At 45.7% G+C, this 27,571-nt stretch overlaps 3 protein-coding genes across 4 annotated transcripts in view; 2 read left to right on the forward strand and 1 right to left on the reverse strand.

Annotated features, from left to right (window-relative positions):
* Nucleotides 1-21: 21 nt before the first annotated feature.
* Nucleotides 22-5,662, reverse strand: M6PR (mannose-6-phosphate receptor, cation dependent). Its single transcript, XM_030235091.2, has 7 exons — nt 5,500-5,662; nt 3,880-4,050; nt 3,515-3,687; nt 3,315-3,424; nt 2,984-3,114; nt 2,315-2,441; nt 22-1,766 (listed from the first exon to the last, which is right to left on the reverse strand). The coding sequence occupies exons 1-7, from the start codon at nt 5,562-5,564 to the stop codon at nt 1,644-1,646; spliced, it is 900 nt and encodes a 299-aa protein (XP_030090951.1). The 5' UTR covers nt 5,565-5,662; the 3' UTR covers nt 22-1,643.
* A 3,279-nt stretch (nt 5,663-8,941) lies between these two features.
* Nucleotides 8,942-18,307, forward strand: LOC103827208 (killer cell lectin-like receptor subfamily G member 1). 2 transcript variants are annotated; one of them, XM_050979057.1, is made up of 5 exons: nt 8,942-9,107; nt 13,777-13,869; nt 14,552-14,703; nt 16,569-16,672; nt 17,649-18,307. In XM_050979057.1, the coding sequence occupies exons 1-5, from the start codon at nt 9,026-9,028 to the stop codon at nt 17,758-17,760; spliced, it is 543 nt and encodes a 180-aa protein (XP_050835014.1). In that variant the 5' UTR covers nt 8,942-9,025; the 3' UTR covers nt 17,761-18,307. The 2 variants fall into 2 exon arrangements, with proteins under 2 accessions (XP_050835014.1, XP_009100940.2); XM_009102692.4 differs by having other exon boundaries at nt 8,942-9,088.
* A 2,590-nt stretch (nt 18,308-20,897) lies between these two features.
* The window catches only part of A2M (alpha-2-macroglobulin), a 29,535-nt gene continuing 22,861 nt past the window's right edge, over nt 20,898-27,571 (forward strand). Inside the window, exons 1-7 of the mRNA XM_018908330.3 lie at nt 20,898-21,169; nt 22,812-22,995; nt 24,005-24,164; nt 25,037-25,089; nt 25,600-25,620; nt 25,978-26,146; nt 27,358-27,442. Coding sequence (XP_018763875.3) covers nt 21,084-21,169; nt 22,812-22,995; nt 24,005-24,164; nt 25,037-25,089; nt 25,600-25,620; nt 25,978-26,146; nt 27,358-27,442 — 758 coding nt within the window. The 5' untranslated portion in view covers nt 20,898-21,083. The remainder of the gene's footprint in view (nt 21,170-22,811; nt 22,996-24,004; nt 24,165-25,036; nt 25,090-25,599; nt 25,621-25,977; nt 26,147-27,357; nt 27,443-27,571) is intronic.

Genomic DNA, 27,571 nt, shown 5'->3' on the forward strand with positions numbered 1-27,571 from the left:
TACATCAGCACAAGATTTCACCAGGTTTTTTTGGTCACTTTATTTTTGAAAGTTGTGTTTTGTACAAAAAAAAATTACCTTAGACACCACCATGAAAACAGTAACGGACTTACTGACTTCCTATTTTTCCCATGTTATGAGAAAGATTGAGACTGTAACAAAAGTCAAAGAAAGCAGGAATTGCTTGCCCACTCCAAACCCAGAAAGAAAGCAGGGCTGGCCCTCTTCTCTCTCAATGTCTTAAAAATACATAAACCTTGTCTGTACTCTGCTGTTAACACAGTGGTGGCTTGCTTATTCAGTCACTGCCCCCCAGACTGAGGGCAGTTGTCAGCAGTCCACACAGTGGGGTAGAATGGGATTGCTCAGTCTAGCCTCTCAAATAAAAAGCAATTTAGAATCAAGGTGCGAAGTTCCTGAAGGTTCCCATTAAGTCTACAACTCAAGTGTACCTGCTTTCCACCAGGGCCCAAAGAGAAGGTCTTTCTCACTCCCAGCCAGTGGCAGTATGTTAAGTACCATCTGCGCAGGGCAAATGTCTTAAGATTGGCCTGCACCATGCTTGAGGGGACAGTGATTTATGAAAGCTGACCATGTAAGAGTCCCTTATGCAGTTCTCAGTGTGTTAGCATTCTTAGCCAGGACTACCATGGTTCCTTTGATATAAAAATAAATTTTGACAGCTTCGTAGGAAAACCCTCTGCAAAACAAGGGAACTTCTATGGAGTGTGAAATCACAATGCTGACAGTGACTGAGGTGTGTGGGCAGTCACCTCAGGAGGCCTGTGTCAGAACTCAAGTGGCAGCTACCTGTCTCATTTTGTCTTGATGTGACTTTCAGTTTCAGCAAATGTTCCTTTTCCTTAGCAGCACATCTTTTTCTTTTGCTTCTCACTGATTGAGAAGACTGAGTCAATACTTTGACTGAAGTCAATATTTTGACTCCATATAACTCCTATGGTTTTTCAGTATTGCCCCTCTCCAGTCTGAGAGGATGGCATGCATCCCTGTACAGCTGTTGAAGGAAACTGTTGAGAAGTTCACACCACTGCCGTTAGGGAAACAAAAGACTGCAGAGGTGCTAATGCCTCTTCACCCCCAGAGTCTGGCACAGAGCACTCTGTGCCAGTTATGCTGGCAGAAATTGTATAACAGCGCAGAAGTTAGAAAAGCTGAAAATGCATTCAGAGAAAAATAATTCCAGTGTCTTACAGATCCTGTAAACCCTAGGGAAAAAATTAAAATACACAGAATATCCCTTTTACAGTGTCAGCTGTTTTAACCCATAGCCTTTTTCCCTTTCTGCACCCATCCATGCCCCTTTTTTCCTCTTGGTGATTAATCTCCCATTCCTGCTCAGTGCTGAACACTCATACTGCTGTTTTCTGCTCAACTGTCAACACTTCTCCCCTGAGCTCTGCTGCACTTTTAAAACCCAACCCAGCATTATATTTATAAGACATGCCATTAGGAAGCAGTTCTGTTCACATCCAGAGGCATCCATGGGACTTGACACACCGGAGACAGCGGAAGCAAACAGTATAAAGAAAATCAGAAGTGAGAGAAGGAGAACTGGCTGGGAGGCACCTGGCTAAACAAGCACTGGGGAGATGGGGAGAAAAGATCTTGGTGTGGAAAGCCCATCACATGGGCAGCAAGTGGTCATCCCGTTCTTCTGACTCTTCTCCCAGCTGGTCATCCCCCACGCCACGGTACGTGGCTGGTGCGTTCCGAGGCTTGGATCGGCACACAAAGTCACAGCCATCCTACGAGCACAGGACACAGCACCAGCATCAGACTGTGCAATTGACTCAGCATCCAAACCAAACCAAAGCAGAGCTCATGCCATTTCTCTTTTGCTAAGGGATTATGCCTGTCCTTGTGCTACCTGAAACATCTCCCCAAAACCTGGGGATAAAAAACATCCTACACTAAAAGCAGCTCTGGACAGTTATGCAGCAACATCAGGCCAAGGCAAGTATGAAGGATAAACAGCACTGCCTACAATGACCAGGGAGGGATTTCACAGTCATAAGTAAGCATTTCACAGTCCCCAGGTGAACATTTCTACCTGGAAAGTGTTAACTCCTGAGGAGCACATGTTCTAGTTTGTTATAGAGCAGCTGCTGGAAAGAGGCAGGGAATTGGTCTCAGCAAGGATTAAAAAATGGCATACTCAAGAAAAAGGAAACAGATACCCTCTTCTTTTGCTTCAAAGTACTCCACCGTGGTAGTAGGTCTACCCAAACCACAGAGTCAAGGCCTTTTTCTCTTAACATGGGCCAGGCTGAGAATACATAGAATTTTTACTCACTGCCACCAAATTGCCCAGATCTTGCCAGAAGGCAAAGTGAGGAATCTGCTCCATGCCCTTTGCTCCCACAATGAGGCGCTGGTAGAGGAACCCACCAATGATGTAGACTGCAATCAGTGACACAAACCTAAAAGGCAGAATTAAAAAAAACAAAATCAAAGCTGAGGAAATCCTGTAGAAAATCTTTTTTGAGCCAGCTACCTGCCTTACATTAGCATTGGAACAATGCTAGCACCACTCAAGAATAAAGCTGTAAACAGAAACCAGACCATAAAAGATCCCTAAGTTATCAATCTGCTTGTATAAATCTTTTAGCAGCATTATGTGAAATAGTGCCTCTAAGCACAAAAACAGAAAATGAGTCAAGACTCCTGGTCTGAGTTACCCAGCTCTGGAAAAGAGCCATCATATAATTTTAGGAAGTCAAATCTCATGCTTCAGTGCACTTGTCTGTAAGCTATGAAGGAAAACATTTACTGGGAACAGGCCAGCCCAGCATCATGCCCAGAGAAAGAGCTTTTGTCCAAAAAGCTTGGAGGCATAGTAACATCTAATGGTGGCTGTGGGAAAATACACTGCAGTAATTTAGTCTTACTATAGCATTTACTATGTTTCTAAATAGCACTGGAGATTATGACTCAGGCACAAACAGCTCTTCAAATGACTCACGTGATCAGTAGAATGGAGCCAACACTGAGGTGGGAATTCTCAGCTGGACAAGCCACACTGCTGTCCATTTCAAAGAGGTAGAAACACTCCTGCTCCTTTTCCCGCTCTTCAGAAATAATGCTGAATGAACTCTGCAATATGAGAAAAGTGAAGTCATGTGAAAACATGCTCATGCACACTGAACTTCACCAGGAGACAGTTTTATCACTGTTGGGGCAGCTGGGCACCAGACACTGGAGGCCAGCTCACTGTTCCCTCAAAACCCCTCTGCTCCCAACCAGCCATTGGTCTGGCAGCCCCCTGATGCTCTCTCACCCCAGGTGTCACTCACCGCTGTCACTCCCCGCTTGCAAGAAATCATTATCACAGCTCGCCTCTTCTCACCACTGCAGTGCCTGCCGTATGAATCACCTCCTTTATAAATCAGCATGATCCAGTCACCTGCCAGGAGAGAAACAATACAGGCTACAGATCCAGATCAGGAGGCGAAAGGCAGCTACTGAGTAAGCCAAGTATTGAGTGGAATCGTACTTCCATTGAAGACCTGGGTTTCATTGATTCTTCCTATCACCGTGGTCTTTCCATTCTGTCTGTCTGTTTGCACCAGGCCACCGAAGTCGTGAGAGGTGCTGTTGACCTCCCTGCACACCCTGAACTGGTAGATGTAGTTTTCTGTTTTGCCCTTCTCCACAGTCACGTTAAACCTGCAGCAGGGAGAAGACAGAAGAGACAGCGCATTGGATTACAAAGAACACTCAGAGCAGTGGGCACTCCAGACCCAGAAGCCCATCAGAGACCACACTAGCAGGGGGAGTCCATTCTGCAGCCTGCCCCAAATCCTCCCTTCCCCATTGCCCACTGTGCAGCCTCAAGGCCTGTAGGGTGCTGTGCTGTACCTCATGTGGCTCAGGGGCTCCAGCTTCTTCAGCAGGGCTCTCTCCATCTGTGACTCACTGCTCTCATCACCAACTACATCACAGCTCCTCTCTTCTGACTGCTCGGCCCCCGCTACAGCCAGGGCCACAAAGACCAGCAGCAAGGCAGAGGTATGGCAAGGTGGTGACATCCTGGACATATGCCACAGAGAACACAGGATTAACTTCACAAAGGATTAGTTTTAGCCCCCTGCAAACTAACTTCAGGGTCATGGAGTCAATGATTAGCCACTTCCTCAGTCCTGACTGCAAAAAGGAGAAGTTGAAATCTAGAAACAACTCACAGTTCACAGGAGACACTAAATCTGGATCTCCTGTGCAGCCAAAGACAATTCACTTGGCTGATCTGGGGCTCTCTTCTAAATTTGCCTTGAGACCACAAAAAGCTGTGCTGCACATTAATTAGCTGCCAGAGCAGAGTCCAGCAGACTGAACACTGGAGTAAATTTCAGGCATAATCCACTGTTTGTTATGGCATTGCACTGAGAAGCCAGTCAGCAGAAAATTATTTATGAGGCCTCTAATCAATCATCTTCACAGCTCTCGTGTAAAGAGCTCACAGGGAAGAGCCACTGTGATTAGTCCGGCTCTGTTCGTTCAAGTGCCTTAATCTTTATAATGATCTTTCCAGTACCCCAGCTGAAAATCTGAAAGACATTAATAATGCTAAACTTTAACTTCACAGAACAGTTTCTTTCTTCCTTCCCTTCCTAATTTCCACCAGGGAAGGAGGAAAGCGAGGCATCCTACACAAGATCCAATCAACAAGGCAGTAATTAAGATAATAACAGTAATAATTAATAATACTAGCAATAATAATAATAACAAGAATAACAATAATGATAACAATAATAATAATCTTTAATATTTGGCTTTCAGGTTCATGCTAAAAATCACAAATGAAACATTCAATGATGGCACCAGCCAAACAAAGCAGTGCAACAGATCTCCCTCTGCTTCTTGTGCCGCAGATTTTGGTAAAGCTCCAGTGGCTGGTGGAAAGCAGGCCCTCCATTAAATAAGCACCTGGCTGCAGGCGGGCACAGAACCCGTCTGAGTGAGCCTCATGATTTCCCCAGAGCCCTGCGGCGTCACCGCCACAGCTCACAGCTGCTGAGCGGGGGCTCTGCTCGCCATGGGGCACCGAAAGAAGATTAGGAACGCAGAAATCACGGAATGGGTAAGGCCAGAAGGGACCTAAGTGGGTCACTCGGTCCAACTTCCCTGCTCAAGCAGGGACACCCCAGAGCACACGGCACAGGACAGTGTCCAGACGGTTCTGGAATATCTCCAGTGAGGGAGACTCCAGAGCCTCCACGGGCAATCTGTTCCAGTGCGCGGTCACCGAAATGAGGAAGCCCGTGACACGAGGGCTCGTGACTGCTCACTCCTGAGGCCAAGAGCAGGACCTGCCCTCAGCCCCAGGCACGGCTTCCCGGGAACTTGCTGTTTCGCTGGGAGCGGCCCGGCCGGGCTCCCCCAGCCGGGGGCCGCTGCCCCAGACCCGCCCGGGACGGAGCGCGGCTTCGCCCCGCGGCCTCGCTGTGCCCGCTCCCCACCTCCCCAGCGCCGAGCACCCACCTGCGGCCGCCCCGGGACCAGGCGCCGCCGCCCACAGGGAAGAGAGACCCGCGGCTCACGCGCATCCCATGCTGGGCGGCGCGGGGACCACAGGCACGGGCGGCACCGGCCTCCTCGGCGTCCCGACCGGCTCCCTCGCCCGCCCCGCGAGCCGGAAGCCGGGAAGAGCGTGGCGGAACTGGAGCCCGGCGCCAATGGGAGCGCGGGAGCGGCCGGGATCGCCCGCCCAGGAGCGCTTCGGAGCGAATGATGCGCGACGGGGGAAAGGCGGGCAGGGCCGGGGGCGCACCGCGGCACGCCCACTTCCTCTCTTTTAGCCAATGGGCGATGAGCTTCAGTATGAAGGTCCCGCCCTCATTCGCCTTTCTGCCAATGAACGACGAGGGCGGGAAGAGAGGAGGAGCCCTCACAGAGCGGAGCCGGAGCGAGCCGCAATTGCGATGCCGAGGCAGCGGGGAGCGGCGGGAAACAGCCGATCGGGATCGGGATCGGGATCGGGATCGGGATCGGGATCGGGATCGGGATCGGGATCGGGATCGGGACAGCCGGGCTCCCGGCTGCACATCAACTCACCCAAGTGCTCTGTGACTGTCCCTCGCTGACGTCGCGCTCTCCCCTCTCCTGTGCTCCGCGCAGGTTCGGAGCAGCCGGAGGCCGGCGGCCGCATCAGCAGGGATGAAGGAATGTCTTCTGAACATCACCCCTTCCCTCGCTCCCGCTGCCGGAGCCGGTAGCAGTCCCTCTGTCGTTGGGCTTTGCCATCCCCACCCACCAGATGCCTCCAGAGTGACTTGTGTTGCAGGAGCACGGCGTCTCGACTACTTCACAAAACTGCTTTGTGGCCTCGATCCTTCTGATTTTGTCCCTACTTTGTGTCTCTGGTGGATTCTCTCCATGTTTTGTTGTTATACTTTGGAATAAAGGTGCCTCCCCTAACTCCTGCAGATTTTGCCACTGTAGAGGAATTCCAGGTCCAGCATACAGGGTTAGTATGCTGGACCTGGATATGAGCATCTTGGATATCGTTAATAAAGCTATACATGTGAGATGTGATACTGGCTTGTTAAAGGACATTTCTCTCCTTACGATGTGTTCCCAGAGCACATCCACTTTCCAGGATTTGTTACTGGAAGGGACAGATGTTCTTTGCCAGAGTTCTGAGGCTTTTGCACCCTCTAAGAAAGAAATGCTGCAGTTAGTGAATGTACGAACATGCTGGAAAAGGTACCTGTGTGAGAGAAATCTGGGAGGTTCCTCCTCTGGTATGCTGCTTCAGTAGTGAAGAGCTAGGGACAAAGTGCTGCTGGCTCCTGGAAAACTGATCGGTTTAGTCCTGCGGTGACTCCATAGTGACAGTATGGCCCAGCTGCAGAAGTCAGATTTATTTATTCACACTTACCTAATAACTGAGAGTTGCCTTCACATCTTCTACAGTGTGATCCCTCTCACTCTACTTCCTGTCCTGCTGATATTAGAAGAAATATAAAGGTAAGCCACATTAAAACAGAGCTCTTAATTCTTTCCCACCAGCTTTCACTTCTCCAGTTTTTCACAAATAGTGCTGTCTTTGTAGTCACTCTGGGCCAGCAGGCAGCCTGGGCACTTAAAAAGTGACAAAACTGGCAGGAGCTGGGAGGGATACCTTAATTCCAAAGTGTTAGACAACATGGACATACTGGAAAGAATCTACCAAAGAAACAGAAAATCAGATCTGGACACTTAAGCTGTGTCTGATTCCTGTTAGTTACTTTTCAGCTATGCAGACTGTATTCCCTGGTAAACTCCCTTGTGACTTGTAAACTCTCTCTCTCTGAGCTTGAGAGTTCTCTTTAGACTTCTCTGCTATTCATTTCAAGCACTTAGGAGAGACCTTCTGCCTCTTGTCTTGCTCTGCTGTCTTATGCCTTCTCCATCCTTTCAAGCTCACGTTCCCTATCTTGCTGTCCATAGGACCGACCAAGGATTGGAAGGAATCTTGTGGGTGCAATATGCCACCCTTACAGGCAAGTGAAGAAATTTGCAGAAATATCCAATCCCTTCCCCAGTATGTGCATTGTAACAAATTGGCCACTCTGTGTCAGGTAAGCATCCCCCCGTGCAATCATTTATTGAATTTAGAACATGTCACCAGAAGGGGGAACAATCATCCCTGTCGGAGGTAGCAGTCATCCCAACTCCTTTGTTGAGCATGCCCAAACAATTATTGGAAATTAACTATGGGGTACTGTGCTGAAGAAGTGAAGCCTGAGCCTGACCAATATCCCCATTCTGAGCATGATAGGGAAGGGATCAGAATGTGGATTAAAACAAAACCCAGCCAAATATGCAGCTAAGAGATTTCTTGGGGTGCTGGAAACATCTGTACTCCCCACCACAGAGTCACAGAATCTTTTAGGTTGGAAAAGACCCTGGAGATCATTGAGTTCAACCATTAACCTGACCCTGGCAAGCCCAGAACTAAACCATGCCCCTAAGCTCCACATCTGCATCTTTTTAAAATACTTTCAGGGATGGTGACTCAACCACTTTGCAGCCACCCTCAGAGTAAAAAAGTGTTTCCTGATGTTCAGAGGCAACACCTTCTGTCTTTCAGTTTGTGCTCATGGCCTCTTGTCCTGTCACTGGGCCCCACTGAAGAGTTTGACTATTTTGTAGCCTCCCTTCAGGTATTTATATACATTAATTGGATCCTCACCAAGTCTTTTCTCCAGACCAAACAGTACCAGAGCTCTCAGTCTTTCCTCCCAGGACAGAAGGAATCTGGTCCCTTTATCCTCTTTGTGCCCCTTTGGTAGATTCTCCTGAGTGTGTCACGTGTCTCCCCTGTACTGATGCCCGTTGAGATGTTGACTGGGAGGGACTTGAGAAATGCCAGCTCTCAGTGCCTGCCTTATGTCTCAAGCACAGTCACACTGGTATTTGGTATAGATAGAGTTCCCAGTTTGAAATGGATTGTCCAAAGCTCACAAGGCTTCCTTTTCAAACCTGTGCTGTCCACCTGTACTTCCTGTCTGACAGCAGTTGGGCTGTCAGTTTGTGGTAGCCATTGCTTATCCCACTTTTCACCTTGTGCTCTCACTATTCACCTTTCTTACCTTGTGCTGTCATCATCCCTGCTTCTGCCCTGAAGGGAGCTCCTCAGAGCAGCACCAATACACCCAATTCCTGCATCGGGGTAACCACACCCTCTTGCACTGTCAACAATTAGAGTACCCCTGAAATTTTGTGATTAATCACCTTTTCCATTTGCAGCTGTTCTTGAGACATCCTCTATCAGGTTAGAAAATGAAAGCTGCTGCATTTCCAGTGCTCTCCATTCCGTTGTAAATTTGGTTATCTTAGCAGCTGGAGGTAGAGGTAGCAGCTTCATATTTCTTGCCTTCTGAATATAGCCTCAGGCTTCCTGTTTCACAGCCCTGTTGTTCAACAGCCTGATCGAAACATCCTTTTGTGCACACTCCTTGCTTTGGCATGGAGGCAAGCAGATCAGAAATTTCTGCAGCTGATGAGAGTGAGGAAGTAACTTATGCTTCTGTCAAATTCTCTCAGACACCTCCTCCAAGGCCCAAAGCTCCACAGGGGAAAAGAGGTGAGGAAAGATGGACCAGGTAGGTCAAGCAAAAATTTTACCTTGAGTGAAAGCAAGAATTAGCAGAAACACTCTGAACTGGCGACTGATTCTGAGTGCCAGCTTAGAGAGCTGTTGCTTTGGTTCTAAAATTACTGTGGATATTTTAGTGTGATTAAAGCTGACAAGTTAGAGACCCAGCATTTTTTCCCTTCCTCTCTCCGACCTCCTTTAGTGTCTACTCCTGGGCATTCAACCCAGGCATCCTTTTCTTCAAACCTGGTTTAAAGTTGTCTGCTTGTCAGCAGCAAGAGGTTGTGAGCAATAGTTCTTTGAAGGGCAGGCAAGATGCGAATACAGATAAATTAGAGGCGCATGCTAATCAGAGATCAGAGACAGAGAAAGCATATGAGATCATCCAGCCTCTCTCCTGTGGGGCTATGCAGGATTCTTTTGTGATTTTTACCTGTTTTCTGTTTTCTAGTGTTACATACCTCCCAGTGAGCAAATTTTCAGCTTTTGCTGGGAAGCAGTTCTTCAGAACACTTTACTATGAGGAAGATTTTCTTAGTGCTTTCCTTAAATTTTTACTTTCCTTATTTCCTCTCCGTTACCCCTGATTAGACCTGCAGATGTCACACCAAACAACTCCTCTGGCAGTTTAGTGTAGAAATACCACCTTCAAAGAGTCAAACTCTGCCTTGGTGATCCTTCTTTGTAAGTATTTCCTTCATGCAAAATGGTGGAGGGGTTAGAACTAGATGAGCTTTATGGTCCTTTCCAACTCAGATAATTCTATGAGTCTGTGAAACATCAGTGAGCTTTAGATGAGTTCTGTTGTGTTGGCTGCAACACTAATGGTTGACTTTAAATTTTCAGAGGTGTTACAGCAAAGGGGATTCTTACTGTGGGATACAAGATTTCTATACCCTGATCAGAATAATTTTGTATACCTAAGGTGTTTGCTGCTGCCTGGTCGCTTGTTTCACTATGGAAACAAAGCCAGCACAGAAACTCCCCAGTTTCTATCTGGTACTCACATTCCATCTATTTGGAGGGCAGTCTTACTTTTGCATATGTTTTCACCAGAAATTTAGTTTTCTGTTGCATCAGAAAACACAGTAAAATCCTTTCATTCCCTGCCATTCCTGTTCACCCCCACCCTGTTGAAAAGGGATTAACCAATGCCCTCTTTAGATGTTTACATTTTTCTTTTTAACATCTCTCCACATTCTTTTATGGAACCTCGTATTTTTGAGCTATGGTCAGACAACCAAAAATAAGGAAGCTGATACTTGAACATACTTCTTGTGCATATGATTTGATTATTTCTCAGCTTTCTTCAGCATGAAAGAGATCCCTAAGGAGCTCACTTTAAGTACCTTTCTGTTGAAAGTCTTTATGTTCAACTCTGTTCCTGCCTCCATCACCTCTGAGAGATGTGCTTGCAGGTATTTGTCCCTTGCTGACTTTGCAAGGGAAAAATACCTGCAAGTATCATGGGTGTGTAGATCAGTCCTCTGGTCAAACTAACAAGTTTTGGTGCTTATGAACTCCTCAAAAATGAAGAATTTCTCTGGTTGTTTCTTCTGTTTGGCTTCCAGAGAGCCTTAGATATGCTGCACTACCAGAATGTCAGTACAGCAGTCACTGAAGACAGTGTTAGCCTGCGTAGTGTGCTTGTAGTAACAGCAATGACCAGGTCTGTGCCACAGCCAGAAACAGAATCAAATTCTCCTCCTTGGCTCTAGGTAGTCATGCTGCTCCCATACTGAGGTAGGCAGGAGATGAGGGGAGCTCTTTGCGACAGTGTCATGCTGTTCTTCAGATTATCCTGATTAATTGAATTGTAAAATGCTAACACCTTTCAGTTTTTAAACTGAATCTGGAGTCACAAACCTGAAAATATTGGGTCATGTTGCTTGCAAATGAATGGAGAGTATCAGAGTCATTTCTCCAGAGCACCGAGAGACTTGTTGGGGTGTTTTGTAAAGAGAAAGTGATAACATTGGATATTTACAATAAATGTCCACCAATCCACTTACCCCTTGGACAGACTCTTCTACAGTTCAGCAGACAGCTACATGGAAATATTTCTGGATGCTCCGTTCACATTTTCCTCCTGTTTCAAACTCATCTTTCTCCCATCCACTCCTACAAGAGCTTCACATGTAGTTTGGGGGCTGGATCAAACAGAAACCATTGAACCTGTTTTAAAAAGTGTGAACTGCAGGGACTCCTTTTGCAGCTGGTAAAAATCCTGATTTGTGAAATACTTTATTGCACTTCTTGGGATTGATCTCTGCAGTTCAAGTGCAGCTCAAATTCACCTCAAACTCTTCCTGTTTTCCCACTTCACTTTGTTTTTTTTTTTCCTTCCAAAATTATCTAATGCCATATTTTTTCATTTTTACGAACTTTAGGGACTCTCCCACTGCTGGGCTTGTGGAGGTACCCTGGGATTTTGTTTTGATAATGAATCATTCCCTTTTTTCTGCAGTTGGTTTGAAACAATAGAGAGTGAACTGCTCTGTTGATTGCCAGGAGGCACCAGCTCCGTGCCAGGTGCTGACATTTAAGGATTAACTGTTTTGAAGACTGCCATCCTGGTTGCCTTGTCTTGGCAGTTTTCCCTAAAATCCCTAAAGAGTAATCAGAAGGATGCAGGAGACAGCTTCTTTGGAGAGGCAAGAGAGGAAGAAAAACAAAAGTACAGATGTGATCTCAGAACCAGGAGTTTTGTTTCATCACATGTTTATCCCCTTTTGCCAAGTTTTCAGTTGTAATCTGCACAGAAAAATCTCCACCCTACCCCTTAACCTTGGGCTGATTTAATTCTCTTGAGGCCTAATCTGATGACAAAACCCAAGCTGCCAGGGATACAAACAACAGGAATAGAGAGCAGAGTCAAGTTTAAGTTCCAGACCCAGTCCAAGTCCTTCAGTTTTCCCCCTGTTCCTTTGTGTGAAGCTGAGGAGTAGTAACTTTCAGTGTAACTGAAAAGTCTTTCCATATTTTGTCTCTGAAAATGGATGGGGTTTTGTTATGTAATAATGATTTTTAAAAATTAGAAATGATACTATTTTTAAACTATGTTTGGGACAGCTAGAAGATCCTACAAGCTTCAGGAAACATGAGAAAACCTTTATCTTAGAAAAGATCTTTATACCAGAAGAATGATACTTACAAAAACGCTCCCTCATGATCTCCCTTGTTACCTTAGAAACTTCTTCCAGGTAAAACCACAGGCCTAAATGTGTCGCTGTAGATGAGAAACTGGCCTTAACATAAGTGAGACTGCAAACTGCTCAAGATCAAAATAAATTAATTTTAATTAATTTACTGATCTGCTCTATTTTCCGTATTTGGACAAAGCTTCCAATGTTTAAAGGATGTGTTCTTGTTTTTAAGTGGAGTCCCTTCACCTTCTGTTTTAGCACTGGCTTTCCTTGTCTTTCTCACAATATTCTTCATACGTGATCTGCATTTGTTTTCAACCTCCCCCAAGAGATCAAATGTGTTTCTTTGTGTCTTGTGACATGACCAAGAGAGAAGCACCTCAAATATCATGAGATCCATGGGGATTTTGTTGCTAGATTTGGGTAGAAGGCTCTGGAACATCACAAGATCAGGATGTTGTACATAAGTTAGTTGCACATTTACTGCTTCTTAGAAAGTGCTGTTGTCTGTGCAGCTGTCGTACTGAGATTAATAAAACCAGCAAACCAAACTCCCCTGGAGCTCATCCGTGCCAGTAAGTGTCATCCTCTCTTCTGTCTGGGAGAGAAGAGATTTTAGTGCTGAAATTTCAAATGTTTTATGCAAACTGAATGCCTCTCAGGTCAAACACAGCTCCAGGAGATGGCAGTGGAAAAGCAGCATGTAGCCTGGAGGTTAACACGTTGTGCTGTACATAAGCAGACCTCTACAGGCCAGTCCTGACCAGCCCTTTGAAAGGAAGCTGTGCTGGGCTACAGTGGAAGTTGCCCCAAGGACTCACCCTCTGCCACTGGCAGCCAGTGAGCAGCAAACAGTGGTGGTGAAAGTGTGAAGGGGGAGATGTCCCAAGGTCTTCAAGGCTGGCTCTCCCATCCTGCCACCCCACCATGGATGATGAAAATGTAGAACTGCCTTGGGAGTATCCTGGGGAGATGTACCATGTGTCTAAGCCTGTGAACAGGATGCTGAGATTAAACCTATTGTTATTGCTGGGAGAGCTGGGGGGAAAATCTTTGGATTTCTTTTTACATGTAAGCTGGAACATGATGGCTGTAGCAATGCAGCTCTCTGGTTTCCACCCAAGCTTCAATGATGAGGCAGGAGTGGATTTGTCGGGAGGCTCCTGTTAGCACGAGGTGTCACATGGTGCCTAGGTGGCTCCAGCTCACTTGTGGTAGGTGCTTCCTCTGCTGGGGTTAGCCACCCCAGAGGCTAGACCAGCAAGCCTGCTGTGGCCAGGCAGGGGCAGAGCTGTGGCTGCTGTAGAGAAAGGTATCCCCTGGGAAGTTCAGACAGGAACTGGTGGCCCCAAACCCAGCTGAAATGGGGCCCTGGGCTGATGGGGAGGCCCCAGTTTGGCTGGGCAGGGACAGTGATGTCTACCATGTGCAGTTCCTTGTGGAAATGCCCAGTACACAAGCAAACTATGTAAAACCACAGGCAGTTTTCATGTGGCTTCTGTTCACTATGGTTTCTTTTCTCTTTTACAGCTCCCCGTCTGTGGTCAGCAGTTCTGAAGGGCTTGGCAATAGGCTTTGGCACACTGAGCATCTCCCTGGCAATTGCTTTGATTTGGAAGATGAGTAAGTGCACAAAGGCCTGCTGAGCATGAGCAACCAGCAGCAAAGGAGCAGCAACACATCTAACCACAGAAACTCCATCGTATGGAGTTAAAACCAGAAGCTCTTCTAGGTTTCTACCAGCCTCATGTACCCACTGCCTATCCAGTGTATTTTGAAGAATATATTCCTCATGCAGACTCCAGGAAACCCATTTCAGATCCTGTGGCAAAGAACAGTAAAACATATTGAAAGGTCTTGTAGACTTGCCTGGTAACTGTAGTGGCAAACTGTAAAACAAATAAGTCTGTAATATATTTGCACGCATGCAGATGGTGCTAGACTATGTGGAGGAGCTTCCTGTTAGTTGCTTAAAATCCATCCACCCAAGGTGGGATGTGATCACACCACACCCACAGAGTGTGATCTGTTTTCAGATAGCCAATTGGGTATTATTTGGTATCTGAGTGGTTCAGTAGAAACCTCGGGGTGGGGTGAGTGTGAGTGCATGCTTGCCACCAGCATCAGAGAACATGTGACTATTGTAAGATTTTAAAATTACACTATTATTTTCAGAATCTTGTCCTGATTTGAGTTTTCTGCATTTCAGCTGTCCAAATGAGTTGTTTCTCAGTAGGTCCTTGCTGACAAGTGTTTCTGTTAGTTAATGGTAGAGAAGAGTATGAGTATTTTGACTTCTTTACAGGTGACAGCCACCCACACTGCCCTCAACAGTGGGTGGCCTACAGAGAGAGCTGCTACTCCTTCTCCACGGAGAAGAAGGACTGGAATTCCAGCCAGGAATCCTGCAGGGCACAGGGAGCTCACCTCCTGGTGATCAGTGATACCTTGGAGATGGTAATGGTTTCCTTTGGCTTTGAGGATCTTCCCATTTCCTTGCAGACTGGCATACAAGCAGTGCTGTCACTTCAGCAATATTTTGGTTTTAAAGGAGAGGAAGGATTTATGACTGTGGTGTTACACATCACAAAGTTTGCAGGAAGCAGAAAAGTGAAGGGGAGAACGGAGAGATGAGAGTCACTGTCAGGTACTCAGAATCACCCTATGAAGGATGGTGGGAGACGGCCTTCTCCACTGTTCCTCTCCACCTCCTCTCCTATTCCCAAAAAGACTGAAATGAATGATTACAGTGGCACTGAGCAGTCATTGTATTCGTTGCCTACAAACTGATATGTCCCCCCTCTCAAGGAGTGCTTCCTTTGCAAAAGCGATACTTCTTCCTGTGAGTGCTCCAGCTCTCCTGCTCAGTGACCCATGCCATTCCCTGGGTTCATGCTTAGATATTTCTTTCTCAGTCTTTTTTCAATGCTTACTTCCTTTCTCTGCCAAAGTACCTCAGCTATGCTGGTGAAATGAGGAACCATGTGTTCCACTACAGGTGCTCTCTGGGGGCAGAGGCATGTGTGGTCACTAGAGAAAGGAGTAGTGCTGATTACTGGGGCGCTGAGGCACATCTGCTTAAGTAGAGCAGAAACCTTGATCCGGTTTTGCTCAAGCCAGGGCTTATTAGCTCAGGTCCAATGAACGTGGACAGCTTCCAGTCTGTGGACAGAAGGTGCATTGTGTGATGTCCTCTGGAGGATTTCAAAGGCAGGTCTCTGCTTGATTGGGAATATGTACCAGGCTCTCACATTTCCTTAGAGAAATCCTGTCTCCTTGAGAAACAGGCATCTTCTCCTGATTACCCATTTCTTCGGCATGAAGGAAACCTTCCTGCTCCTGCTGCTTTCTTACCACTATCTCAGCTACTAGAGTGTTACCCATTTTCCCTGCTCAGGGACAGGGTTAGGGTAAGAGTTAGGGTTTAGACTCACCCATCTAAACAAGACTTTTCTAGCTATCCATGCCTTGTATTGCAAAGGCTGTGATTGCTCGACCTCCAAGTGCTAGGGAAGCACAGTCTCTCCAAACCACCAGCAACACTCCAGTGATTCCTCAAGCTGCTCCTATTGCCACAACTTTACCAAGCCAGCTTTGTTAATGCTTCTCTCTGAAGATGCCTTCTCTGAAGCTTTGTTTATGGCAGCAGGAGAGAAGGATGGAGCCCAGCCATACCCCTGAAAGGTTGCTGTCCTTTGGTTGCAAAGGTGGACAAGACAAACTTACCTTTCCTGGCTTTGTCTTTTTTATGGGGAGGAGGGTTGGGGATGGGGAATTTACTTCAGGGCTGAATTTCTGTTGCAGGCTTCGCCTTTTAACAATAATCAGAGATTAAAAGTTAGCTAAAAGGAAATGAACATTGAAAACATAGGAGGAAAATGTGTATGAAATTTAAAGAGCTTTCATACTGGGCTTGTTACACATATCTGTTGGCACCTGCACTTCCTGCCCTGCCCTGATTTTACCTTTAATTGTTAATACTTCATATTAGTTTGCTAGTTAACTGAATAGTAGGGTGTTAATATTAATATTAATAGCATACCTTCCTACATAAAGCTCTGTGCAGGAAACTCCAGGAGACTGGGGTGCAGTTCATAGAATCATAAAATCACAGAATATGCAGAGTAGGAAGGGACCCATCGGGATCATCGAGTCCAACTCCTGGCCCTGTCATTAGAAGGTGTGGGGAAGTACTACTGCCAGTCAGTTAAGGAACAGTGAGGTGAGGGGATGTGTCTTGCTCTCTGTTCTCTTTCCTCCTCCTTATCTCCATTTTCAAGCTGGCTTTCATTAGTCACTTTATAATTCATCATCATTTCTAGGATCTGTTCAAGCGTATTCGAGTAGAATGTTTCTGGATTGGACTGAGGAACAGTACAAGCTTTGGATGGATTTGGGAGGATGGCTCTGTATTAAGTGATGCCAGGTGAGTTTCATTCTGTTTTAAAAACAATAGTGCTTATTCAGATTGCCTGGTGTTCCAGAACACCCAGAGTTCCTCCTCCAGATGTCAGGAGCTTTCTTCCTGGGCACATTTTCTTCTTGCCATCACCTGCACTGCCCTAAGCTCAATAGTGTTTACTTTTCATGCCCTTTCTTTTCTGCACCTTGTAAGGGCAGGGCAGTGAAAAGAAAAGCAGGTCAAATATTAGTATCTCGTTCTCTGCTTCCCTCCAGCTGCTCAGACCAAGGACTTTGTTTACCTGCACCAGCATATAGATGCTTGGTCAGAAAGGCATATGGCTTTATTGGGTTTATTGGGTTTGCACCCTTTCTGTAGAATGTTGGTGTCACTGGGTGCAAGAATCCAGCCCTTTCCCGCTCTACTGGTGCCAACCTAAATCACAACCTTCATTTTATCTCAGTCTTTATTTGGACAAAAGTCAATGTTTTCCATGAGGGAAAACATTTTTTTAACTGGTGACTTTGCCTAGCCCTTTCCTTTTTATGGCGGTTAAGGCAATGAGTTAGTTTCTAAAGCCTCTCCAGCAAGCAAAACTTGCCCAACATCTCACTGTCAACAGGTCAGTACTCTGAGCACTTGGCTTAGTTCCCTGAATAAATTCAGCTTTCTATTCCTACAAACTCCTTGAAGGCAGTGATCATTCCATGAGACTTTCGCCGCTGCCACTCACATGCTGGTGGATATCACTGCCACTGCAGGGAATCACATCTGCATTTGGGTCTGATTTGGGTTCTATGATGGCAAAATTACTTAGCTGTAGCAGGTAGATAGGTTCTTTGGTGTACATTTTATTTTCTAACAGCTGCTTCTTGGAGGTCAGGTGGTTTCTCTTCCTCTGGGCCACACCCTTCAAAATCAGATGTTTTTAATTTCTTGTCTCGAGGAAACAATCTCAGTATTTTTTTTCATTCTCACTACTGTTCCATGTCTCTTGCAGGGTCCACTCCAACAGCCCCGTGCAAAATTGTGCTGTCCTGATAAAAGATCAGATTTGTGCCTCCAGCTGTGAAGTTCCGGCTCTGTGGATCTGTGAGAAAACGCTTAGATAAATCCCATGTGCTTTTTCATCCCACAATGACCTCAAAAGTGGTATGAGTTGATCATTGTCCTGCAAACTGAAGAGAGCAAGGACTTGCCTTTTCCATACCCTCACTAAAGTGTTTTACAAGGACAGGTTTGTTGTCCATAAGGGTGAGTTATTCTCAGCAATAGATTTATTCTCAGTCCACAAGTGTTGGATTACTGCTCTTTGTGACCAGATGAGACCTCAGACATATTCCCTGGTCTACTCTTTCCCTTATTATCCTATAAAAGCAAATAAAAGCTTTGTCACAACAGGTGTCTTCAGACCTCTGAGGGGGACCTAGTCATTTTCCCTCACTTCTAAGTATCAGATTTCATTTCCATTCCCTGCAACTCTATTGTCTGATATCAGAAGGACCAGGAAAAGGAGGCCTACTGTTCATTGACTGAAACATATAAACATATTTCTCCTAGTGGCAGCTTCTCCTTTTGCATGACAGTGGTATGAGTGGGAGAGAAGAAGGTGAAATGAAACTGCAGCTTCTGTAAATCCAGCAGTGAAAATAAATCTCAGACTGCACTGAACCAAAAGTGTGTACCCGTGCCACTTCTTCTCTCTGTTGGAAGGAATTTGGCAGGTTTAACCAAGCTTGTCAAGAGACTGGACTTCTGGAGTCAGAGGAATACAGCTAATTCTGTGTAATTATTTAATCCACCAAGAACCCATTTTCCTCCCCACATGTGTGTTTTCACACTGCAGATAGAGGAAGCAGTGGACAAACCCTTAATGCAGTGATCTTTCAGTTCAAATAGAGCAGAGACAGGCTCAGAGTCTGAATGCCGTAAAACCACAGTGAATATTTGGGAACACTGTCTTCAGTTCTGGGCTGCTCAGTACTAGAGAGACATGGACATACTGACTGGAGAGTCCGACACAGGGCCACAAATATGATGAAAGGACTGGAGCATCTCCCCTCTGTGGAGAGGCTGAGACAGCTGGGATGTTTTATTCTAAATCAGAGAAGGCTGAGGAGCGATCTTATTCCTGCAATCACAGAGGCACAATAACCAACTTCAACATTTCAATTCAGACTGCATATATTTTTATTATAAAAATTGCAGGAAATCCTTGCCAGCTACCAGTGGCATTATCTTCCACCTGCTTAACAGGATGCTACACAAGAAGTTATCAAGGTGGATAAAGACAAAATTGTGGATCTTAGCATACTTAGCTCAGTGGATGTCTACTGAGTGTCATCTAGAGTTCACTGAGATAAGAGTCTCAGGTGAGAATGTGTTACAACAAGGGGGAGTCTGCTTTTTCATAGCCATGACTGCAACAGCCAGATCTGGGGAAACTCCTGTGTAGTAGGAGGTCAAAACTTTAGAATTTTCATCTTGGGTTGTCTGGGTTACTTTGGGAGAGTCATGTTATCTGTGCCAGAGTCCATTCAACTACCAAAAGATAGTTGTTTCTGACTCCCAGAAAGTTGCCAGACACTATGAAATAATGCTGAACACTTTGCTTGCTTTGTCAAAATGGTGGCAGCATCTGTAGAATGGAATCTACCAGTTACCTTACCAGAGAATACCACTGAAGAAACAGCTTCTTATATTATCATATGTAGGTGAGATGAGCATGTCTCTGAGCTTGCCTATTTTACCTTGCCTGAATGGATTGAAAACATTTCTCTTCAGTTTTTGGCTACAGAGCACATTTTTGACCAAGGTCCTAATGATCAGGAGCAGGCTTGGTAGCCCTGTGAGCTGTTTGGCTGTTTGACAAAAAGGGTAGATCTCTATAGAGATCCCTCTGCCATGTGCAGTTCTGCATCTCCTCCTGTTGGGTTGGTGTTCCATCAGTACAGCTCCTGACATTTACTACTGTAATTTATCTTCTTCAAAAAGGCTTTGACCAGCCCATATGTATGAATCCTTTCCTCTGTGAGTGAGGCAGACTTTCCTGGGTTACAGTTCTTTTGGGCAAGCAAAGCTATCTTTAGGTATCAGATGCAGAAGGAAGAGCACAAATCTGGGCTGTCTTTTGTGAAGTCCCCAAGGAAATTGCACATGCACTGCTATCCTCTTTTTCCTATGAAGGTCACTGCAGGGCAGAATGAAGTCGGTAATGAAGGTTTGTTATTGCACTGCACTTGGATTTCTTAACTCCAGAGTTACTCAGCTTACCAAAGTTTTGATGATTATATTACGAGAAGGGTAGGACAAACAGAAAAAAAAATTATCCTGCACACTTTTTAATCTGAAAATTACGCTTTGCATCCTCTAACATAGATCTCCACTCTTTGGAGTTTGCATTAGAACTATAAGTAAAACAGATATTCTACTGCCACTTGCAAGGGTAATAATTACCAGAGCTATTGATCCTCCTGCTGCAGACCAAGTAAAGACAGTGGTCTAAAGACCCCATTTCCCTCTATGGTACAACATTGCCCATCACAGTGCATTACATGAATATACACTTAATTAGATCTGGATGACTCTGTCAAACAACAATAATTTGATCTAGACGTATCAATAACTTGACCTGGAACCAGAACCAGTAGAAGGAAAGTAAGACCCAGGCCACATATGTTCTGCTGTGTGAGGGTAGCTGCTGCTCTGGGCACTTGGTTAATGTGTTACATGCTGTTAATGGGTTCAACTTTTGGCAGCTTCCCGTCATGTCACTGTCCCTGTTTCTGTCAGGGTGAAGGCCAGATCATTTTAGTTGACTTGATTTTCCAGGCATTTTGTGGCCTCTTTTCCTGGCATTAGCTTTGATGGCACCAGGAACAGGGAGCATAAGGGAACAGTGTGGGTGGAGAGGGAAGGTTTTTTCAATTTCCATTCCCTGTTTTCACAACCTGTTAATGGGAGTTAGACACACCCAGGCTTGTTTCCCAAGTCGTAGCTCAATCTCCTGCTCCCAGTTAGAAGGAAATCAAACAGCTCCTGTTCTTCCAGCAACCTCCATGACCAGTGCCATCTCCATCTCCATGCAGAGATGCTCCTCATGCTCTGCTGTTAGCCCTTCTTTCCTTAGCTACAGCCTTTCCTCTTCCACTGCCTCTGTCCTGCCCCAACAGCTCTGGCCTGCCAGGAACCCTCCCCTCCCTCTCCCCCCCAGCCCTGGCCTTCTGCCCGGACTTGGAGCTGCTAGTTCCAGCTCCTCCTTGCTGCCTCTCCCTGTTTCCGGATGGGCCCTGGCCCCCAGCCCTTATCTCCTCCAGCCCCCGGGCTGTTTGCAGAGGAGAGTATAAAGGGGCTGACTGGGAGAGCAGAGGGGGAGTAAAAGCAGCACTGGACCACACTGAGTGTCTGCTTGGCTCACCACGTCCTGCTGTGCACCATGGGGATGAGCGGGCTGCTTATCAAATCGAGCATCTTCCTCCTCCTCTTCTTCCTTCCAGGAGACACCTCACCCATCACAGAGCCGTAAGCTATGCTGGGGGGTCTCTGGGCAGGCAGGCAACCTTGGCTGTATTCCTGTGTCTATTTCTTTGTCCCTTGTCTTGATCTAACTTCTTTTATCCAGGAATAAAGATATCAGGGCTGGGTAAAGTGCCTTCTACAAATAGGAACTCTAGGTGTCAAACTGAGATATCAGTAAAACTTCAGGGGATTCAATAGGATTTCAACAAAGTTTCATGCACAAAATTAGTTCTTTAGAAAGACAACTTTTCATAAATGTTTGTGCAATGAGGTCTTCTTAAGAGACAAACTGTTGTGAAAGGACAGTGAAAGGTTTAATTTTGGGTTGACTGTCCTACTCCCAGGTTGAAATGCCCAGGAGCTGGGACTGGCTTTTTAAAAGCGATAGTGAGAAGAAAAGGAGCAAATAGCTCGTCTGGCATGCTTGGAAATGGCTTTATTTTTTAATTCACATTTTTCAGCTCAACTAAAGGAATGAAAATTCCCTTCTCACCCAGGGTAATGTGACACTGTAGGACTGTGACTGTCCAGGTTTGTGAGGGTATATTGTCCTGCCTCCCTTCTTCACCCCCTTTTGCCCTTGTGGTTGGTATGTGAAGGGCATTTGTGTTGTGTGCATGTGTGTGCATGTGTGGTAGGAGGAGCACATGAAGGGTCCTGACATCCCAAAGACTTTCTCCTTTGGCTTTTTGGCAATGTCTCTTCCTCCCCTGCAACGCACTGAGCACCTCACCCATCACAGAGCCCATCACAAGGGGTGCAGGGGAATTTCTGAGCAAGGCTGTGCTGTAGTGCTTTCATCAAATGCAGGGGAAACAGGCAGTGGGCTCTGAGGGGCCAGAGCTTGATCCCTGCAGATCAGCTGTTGGACAAAAAGGTGCCAGAGCTTCTTCTGCTACTGCTGAAGGGAATGCTTTGCCTTACTGCTGAGGTATTGAGGGCTCTTCTTCCATCTGCTTGCTGCTCTGAGTATGCCCATTGGAGGCCAGTCCTTGTCCACCAAAATGGGAGCACGGTTAGTGTTAGATGGATCAGGCTTGATTCCCAGATGCAGTGCTGGGCACCAGGACACCACCGGCAAGTTGCCACCCTGGGAAGGAAGGAGGCTGCCCAGGGCTGAGCAGGGATCCCTTGTTGAGCTGAGACACAGGGCTTTGCTTTCCTGAAAACCTGAAACTTGTTTGTGTTTTTGCTTAAGATCTGGCACCACGCTGTGGCGGTTTTGAATCTCTGCGAGGAATGAGAGTAATGCTACAGACACTTCACAGTGTGTAGTCAATGGAATTTTTCCACTGGGTACTGGCATTTGTGTGGCTTCTAATTTCTTCTAACAGTGTCTAGCGAAAGTGACAGTTGAGTTTCCACCAGCCTTTAATCAGGATCCCAGGAAGAAGTGCTGCTGTTGTGCCAGCACCTAGAAAAACATATCCTTTCCAGATGTTTGTGTGTAGGAATTTCTTTGGTATTTTACATTTGAGACCTCTCTGCTTTCCCCTGCTGCTGCAGACATGCTGGAAATCTTATTACACGCTTAGGGAATGCACGCTTCTCCCTGCACAGCAAAAGATTGGTTTGATTGTTCTTTATACACAGCTCCTGTTGTCTGCTCCTGCTCCTCTGACCTATCATTCTCCCTTGTTCCTAGGCAGTACATGGTGCTGGTGCCCTATCTGATCCACACGGATTCTCAAGAGAAAGTCTGCATTCAGCTGACCCACCTGAACGAGTCTGTGTCGCTGAGTGCCACAGTCGAGGATCTATGGGGGAACAGCAGCTTGATTGATGATGTGGTGTCAGAGAAAGATGTGTTCACTTGCATCCCTTTCTCTGTGAGTTCCTTTGTGCCAGGCATAAAATGTAAAGGCACTGAGAAGTAATGACCAGAGTTACACTATGCAGATATTCAGTTGCCTCTTGATTAAAGGTGTGTTCATGTCCATCCTCAACACTCTCTTACTGCTGAGATCTCCTTAATATGCTAAATGACTGTGAGATGCTGAATCCTAGAAAGCCACCCCCTTTCTAGGACAGGAGAAGAAAGTATATTGACACTCCTGATTCACTCACTTCCATTTGGTGAAATGGCTTTCCACATCATCCTTCAACATCCTCAATTTGTCACTTCAGTGCCTTCAAATTGTGGTAGAGCTTTTGGACCTCAGATACTTTCCACCTAGTGTATACTGAATTAATGTAAGAACAAAGAGCTGTGATTGCCTGTATCTGAAAAAAACCCAGCAAAGCAGGAAATTTTTAATTTAATGTAATTGTAAGCCCCAGGGACTATAATGAGTTGTAGGCAACTAGGAAAACCTGATTATTTAGCTCAGAGCCTAGATTGTGTCTTTGACCGGAAGAGTGAGGAATTGCTCTTCAGGACACTGAAAAGGTTGGCATTTTTGTCTTGGTTTGTCAGATGTAGGCTGAAGACTGACTTGGTTACTTGTGAAAGAGAGGTGTAGATGTCTTGGCATGTCTGGTTTGGAAAAGGAAATGTTCTGCGAGGACTAGGGACATACCCTGAAAGAGAAGACAGACTATTCCATTTTGCTTGAGAATGTCAAAAGGAAAAGGATGGAAAGATTTGGTCAGGGAAGTAAAAATTTTTAAAAATTGGGTGCTAGACCTAGGAGTTCCTTTGCTGCTCAATACTTGCACAGTCACTGCATAGCAGGAGGAGTGGGTAGGAATATGGGACAAATAAAAATCAGTCTCTTGTTCCTGATTATTGTTCCTCTCACCTCTGTGTTGGATCCATCAGGATTATATTAGACCTCTTATTTCATGAAGGCTCGTTCAGTTCAGGAAGCCTTTAAAGGTGGTCTTCTTTCTTTCCAGCTTCCAAAGCCAAGACTCCCGTTACCCTTTGTGTTTCTGACTGTGACGGTGAAGGGGGCCACGCTGCAGTTCAGCAGCCGCAAATTACTGGCGGTCCAGAACTCCGAGAGCTTGGTCTTCATCCAGACAGACAAACCCATCTACAAGCCCGGACAGACAGGTACCAGGAAAGGGGTGGAGATTTGCATTTGAAACAAACATTTGTACAAAACTGTTGGATCATGCTGGCCAGATATTAGTTGCTTTCAGAGGGGGTCAGAACTTCAATCTCGTGGCTGAGACTTGTGTTTTATTGCTCCATAAAGGGAAAAATTTGGGAATCTTTAGGTGCATGCACATAGCTGGGGCACCTGCACACTCTCCCTCTCTCACTGTGGGCTCTGTTGTTGTGGTCCTTGCAGTTAGGAGGTCTGCATTAAAACCAGAGAAAGACTGGATATTTATCCTAGAGAGAACAGTGCCAAAACTCAGACTTAGTCATGAAACAGCTTCTAAAGCAGCAGCTGATTTTGCTCAATGAAGACAGAAAGAATTATGTAAGCTATTTATTTCTTCTGGGCCAGTGATCTCCTAAATTTGGTGTGGATAAAAACAAGTGTCCTAAAAGAGGTACTGAATTCTCTCTCCATCCAGAGCCAACACAACCTTGCAGCCAAGTGCTGAAGTAATTTGCTTGCATTCGTCCTTCCTAGGAAGTCAGTCTACTTATAATAAAATTAGAAGACCCATGTGAATTCTGGCATAAAAATGCCTCATTGCAAAGTAGACAAAGGCAACTTAAATTTAACTTTGGTCCCGATCAGTGAGATTCTGATACCTGTGATCAGTAAGATGTTCACACTGCCATGGATTTGCTCCTAACATCCTCTTATTCATGTACCCATAGCAGGCCTTCTAGCATGACCTAGCATTCTAGTAAATGGAATTTCCTTAGAAGAGAACAACCCTGTTGTCTGTTATACCATTTGTTTTTGCACCTGATTTTTCTGGTTACTGATTGCACTGTGGAACCTCACTCTCTTTCTCCATCAGTCCTGTTCAGAATTGTCGCTCTGGATGAAGAGTTCCGTCCTGTGAATGAAATGGTAAGCATGATACTTGTTTTTCAACTTATTTGGCCTTAAGTCAAATGTGGGTAAAGGGAGGAAAAATAGTCTCTTTTGGGGAGAGATCTCAGTATACTGAGATAACTGTGAAAATTCTGGGTCACCTCAGTTCTTTTTAACAGGATCTGTTGTCAAATTTCTGCACAAAACTGCCTTCTGCATTGTTGGAAAGGTTTGACAAACTGCAAATGGACAGTGCTGGTATAAACAGTGAGCAATCTGCCATTGCCACAGTGTGCACCTGTTCTTATTAGCGCTGCAGATCATCCAGAGTTAGTAATTAGTAATTTTGGCTGTCTTTTGTGCCTGAGACCAAGGATTGCCCCTGTCTTCTCATACCCAAATGCTCTGGTGATTCATACCAGCAACTTTTTTCCTTACCCCATTGGATGATTATCTTTTACCCTGAAATGTGGTCATAGCCCTTGTCATTTGACTGTGTTCATTGCATTCTGTCTAAACATTCTGCTTCCTTTCTTCTTTTTCTAGATTCCACTGGTGTATATTGAGGTATGTACAAACATTTAATTCACATTCACATCTATTGCACCTCAACCTGGGCAGACTAAACAGTTGCCTCAACTCAATTCTTGTTTATTTTTTATATTAAACTGGTCCCTTATGCTAATTCAACTCTACAGAATTTTAACTCATATGGTGGCTACCAGGTACCTGGGCCCAGGTTACAGCTCCCCTGTCATCCTGCTGTGTACTTCCCCCAAAACTCTGCTAGTGCCCTCCACTCCTGGCCTGCAGCCTCCTGAAGCACAGGGGCTGTCCCCCACTTCACTGCTTTTGCTGGACCTCAAACTCCCATTGCAGACTCCCATTGTTCTCACAATCTCCTTGTGATCACATTATCTGTAGGACCCGAAGAAGAATCGTCTGTACCAGTGGACAAACGCAGAGTTAGAGATGGGATTTATACAGCTGTTTTTCAACCTCACCTCTGAACCTATCCAAGGCACCTACACTGTGGTGGCACAGAAGGCCTCTGGGAAGAAAGTTCAGCAATCTTTCTCTGTGGAGGAGTATGGTAACTGCCACTGCAGTTTCAAGTTCCTAACAGCTAGTCCCATGGGACATGAAATCTTAATTGAACAGTGTAGGACACCTGACCAGGATGCCCAGCATCGCTGGAAATTTGTTTCTGTGTTCTTTCCCTCCCAAGAATCTTTTCTTTAGGAGGAGAAGACTGAAGCACTTGAGTGACCTATCTCCATTTCTCCCTAAGCCCCAGACCATGGAGTGCAGCTCTTCAGAACACCCACCTCAGCAAGGCTCCTATCAGGAGGAGCAAACTGCTTGGATCAGTCTGTGCTGACAGCCACAGGCCTTACCTCCTTTCTGAGGTGTTTTTAGGCCACAGCCTCATCTCCAGTTGGCTGCAAACCTGTCAAATGTCACACCATAAGTCTGGGTCTAGGCTGGGGCTGTCTAGGCTGTAAATTAGGATCTTACCTTTTCTGCCCCACAAGCTAAGCCTGTAGCTTGCATGATGCTGTAGTGCCTTAACCTCTCTTTGGTGCTCTCACCTCTATGGCACTTCCATCTGCTTGGCTAGAAAAATGGTATCCCAGTACACACCAGCACATGATAACAACCAGCATGTCTTCCCACCCCAGCAAGCCAGCTGCAGCCTTTCTTACATTGTCTGTCATGGCCTGACTCATGCAGCAGAGAGGCGTCCTGGTAGATGAGTTTCAAAGTGCTTTGATCTCTTTCAGTTGCAGACTGCTCTGTCCTGTGCCCTGAATCCCCTCCTAGTTCTCCCAAGACGATCTCCACTTCCCCTCCTGAACCTGGGTGTGGATGGGATGTCACCCTGTGTTGTATCACTGGAGAAGCCAGGGGGTCTTCTTGTTTTGAACATTGATAAGGTCTACATGCTCTGAAAATGCAGAGACCAGGCTGCAGTCTGTATATTTGTGGGAAACTTCTGCAGATTTTTCTCTCTGTTTTACTGTATCCTACTGCTGTGGGACTGATAACCCATGTGTTACCTATGAAGCTGCTGTATTTTCATAGCTGGTGTAATAATCTTGTCTTCTTACCTGGCACAATGCTTGGCTGAGGGGTTTTAAATGACTTCAGTAGGATGTGCAGGTGACAGAAGCCTCTAAAAGCTGACCCTTTAGATGTAAAAGGTTTTTAGGTAATTTGTCAGAACAGCCTCTGAGCACCTTCATGTGTCATTCTGATGTTATTCCCTACCACTTAGACTGTTTTCCTTTGGTTCTGCTGCAGTGCTGCCAAAATTTGAAGTGACAGTGAAAATGCCCAAGGTGATCAGCATTCTTGATGAGGAGCTGAAGGTGACAGTTTGTGGACTGTGAGTGTAATTCTTTCAAGTTCTGCTTGGTTTCAGTGTTTTCTTGAGTTGCTGATGAAAGTTCATTTGGGAGGCTGAGAGATGAGACTTTATTATATTTATCAATCCTTTTGGGGTCCCAGGACCAAG

Source organism: Serinus canaria, chromosome 1 (genome assembly GCF_022539315.1).
Source record: "Serinus canaria isolate serCan28SL12 chromosome 1, serCan2020, whole genome shotgun sequence".
In the NCBI taxonomy this organism is placed as follows: Eukaryota; Metazoa; Chordata; class Aves; order Passeriformes; family Fringillidae; genus Serinus; species Serinus canaria.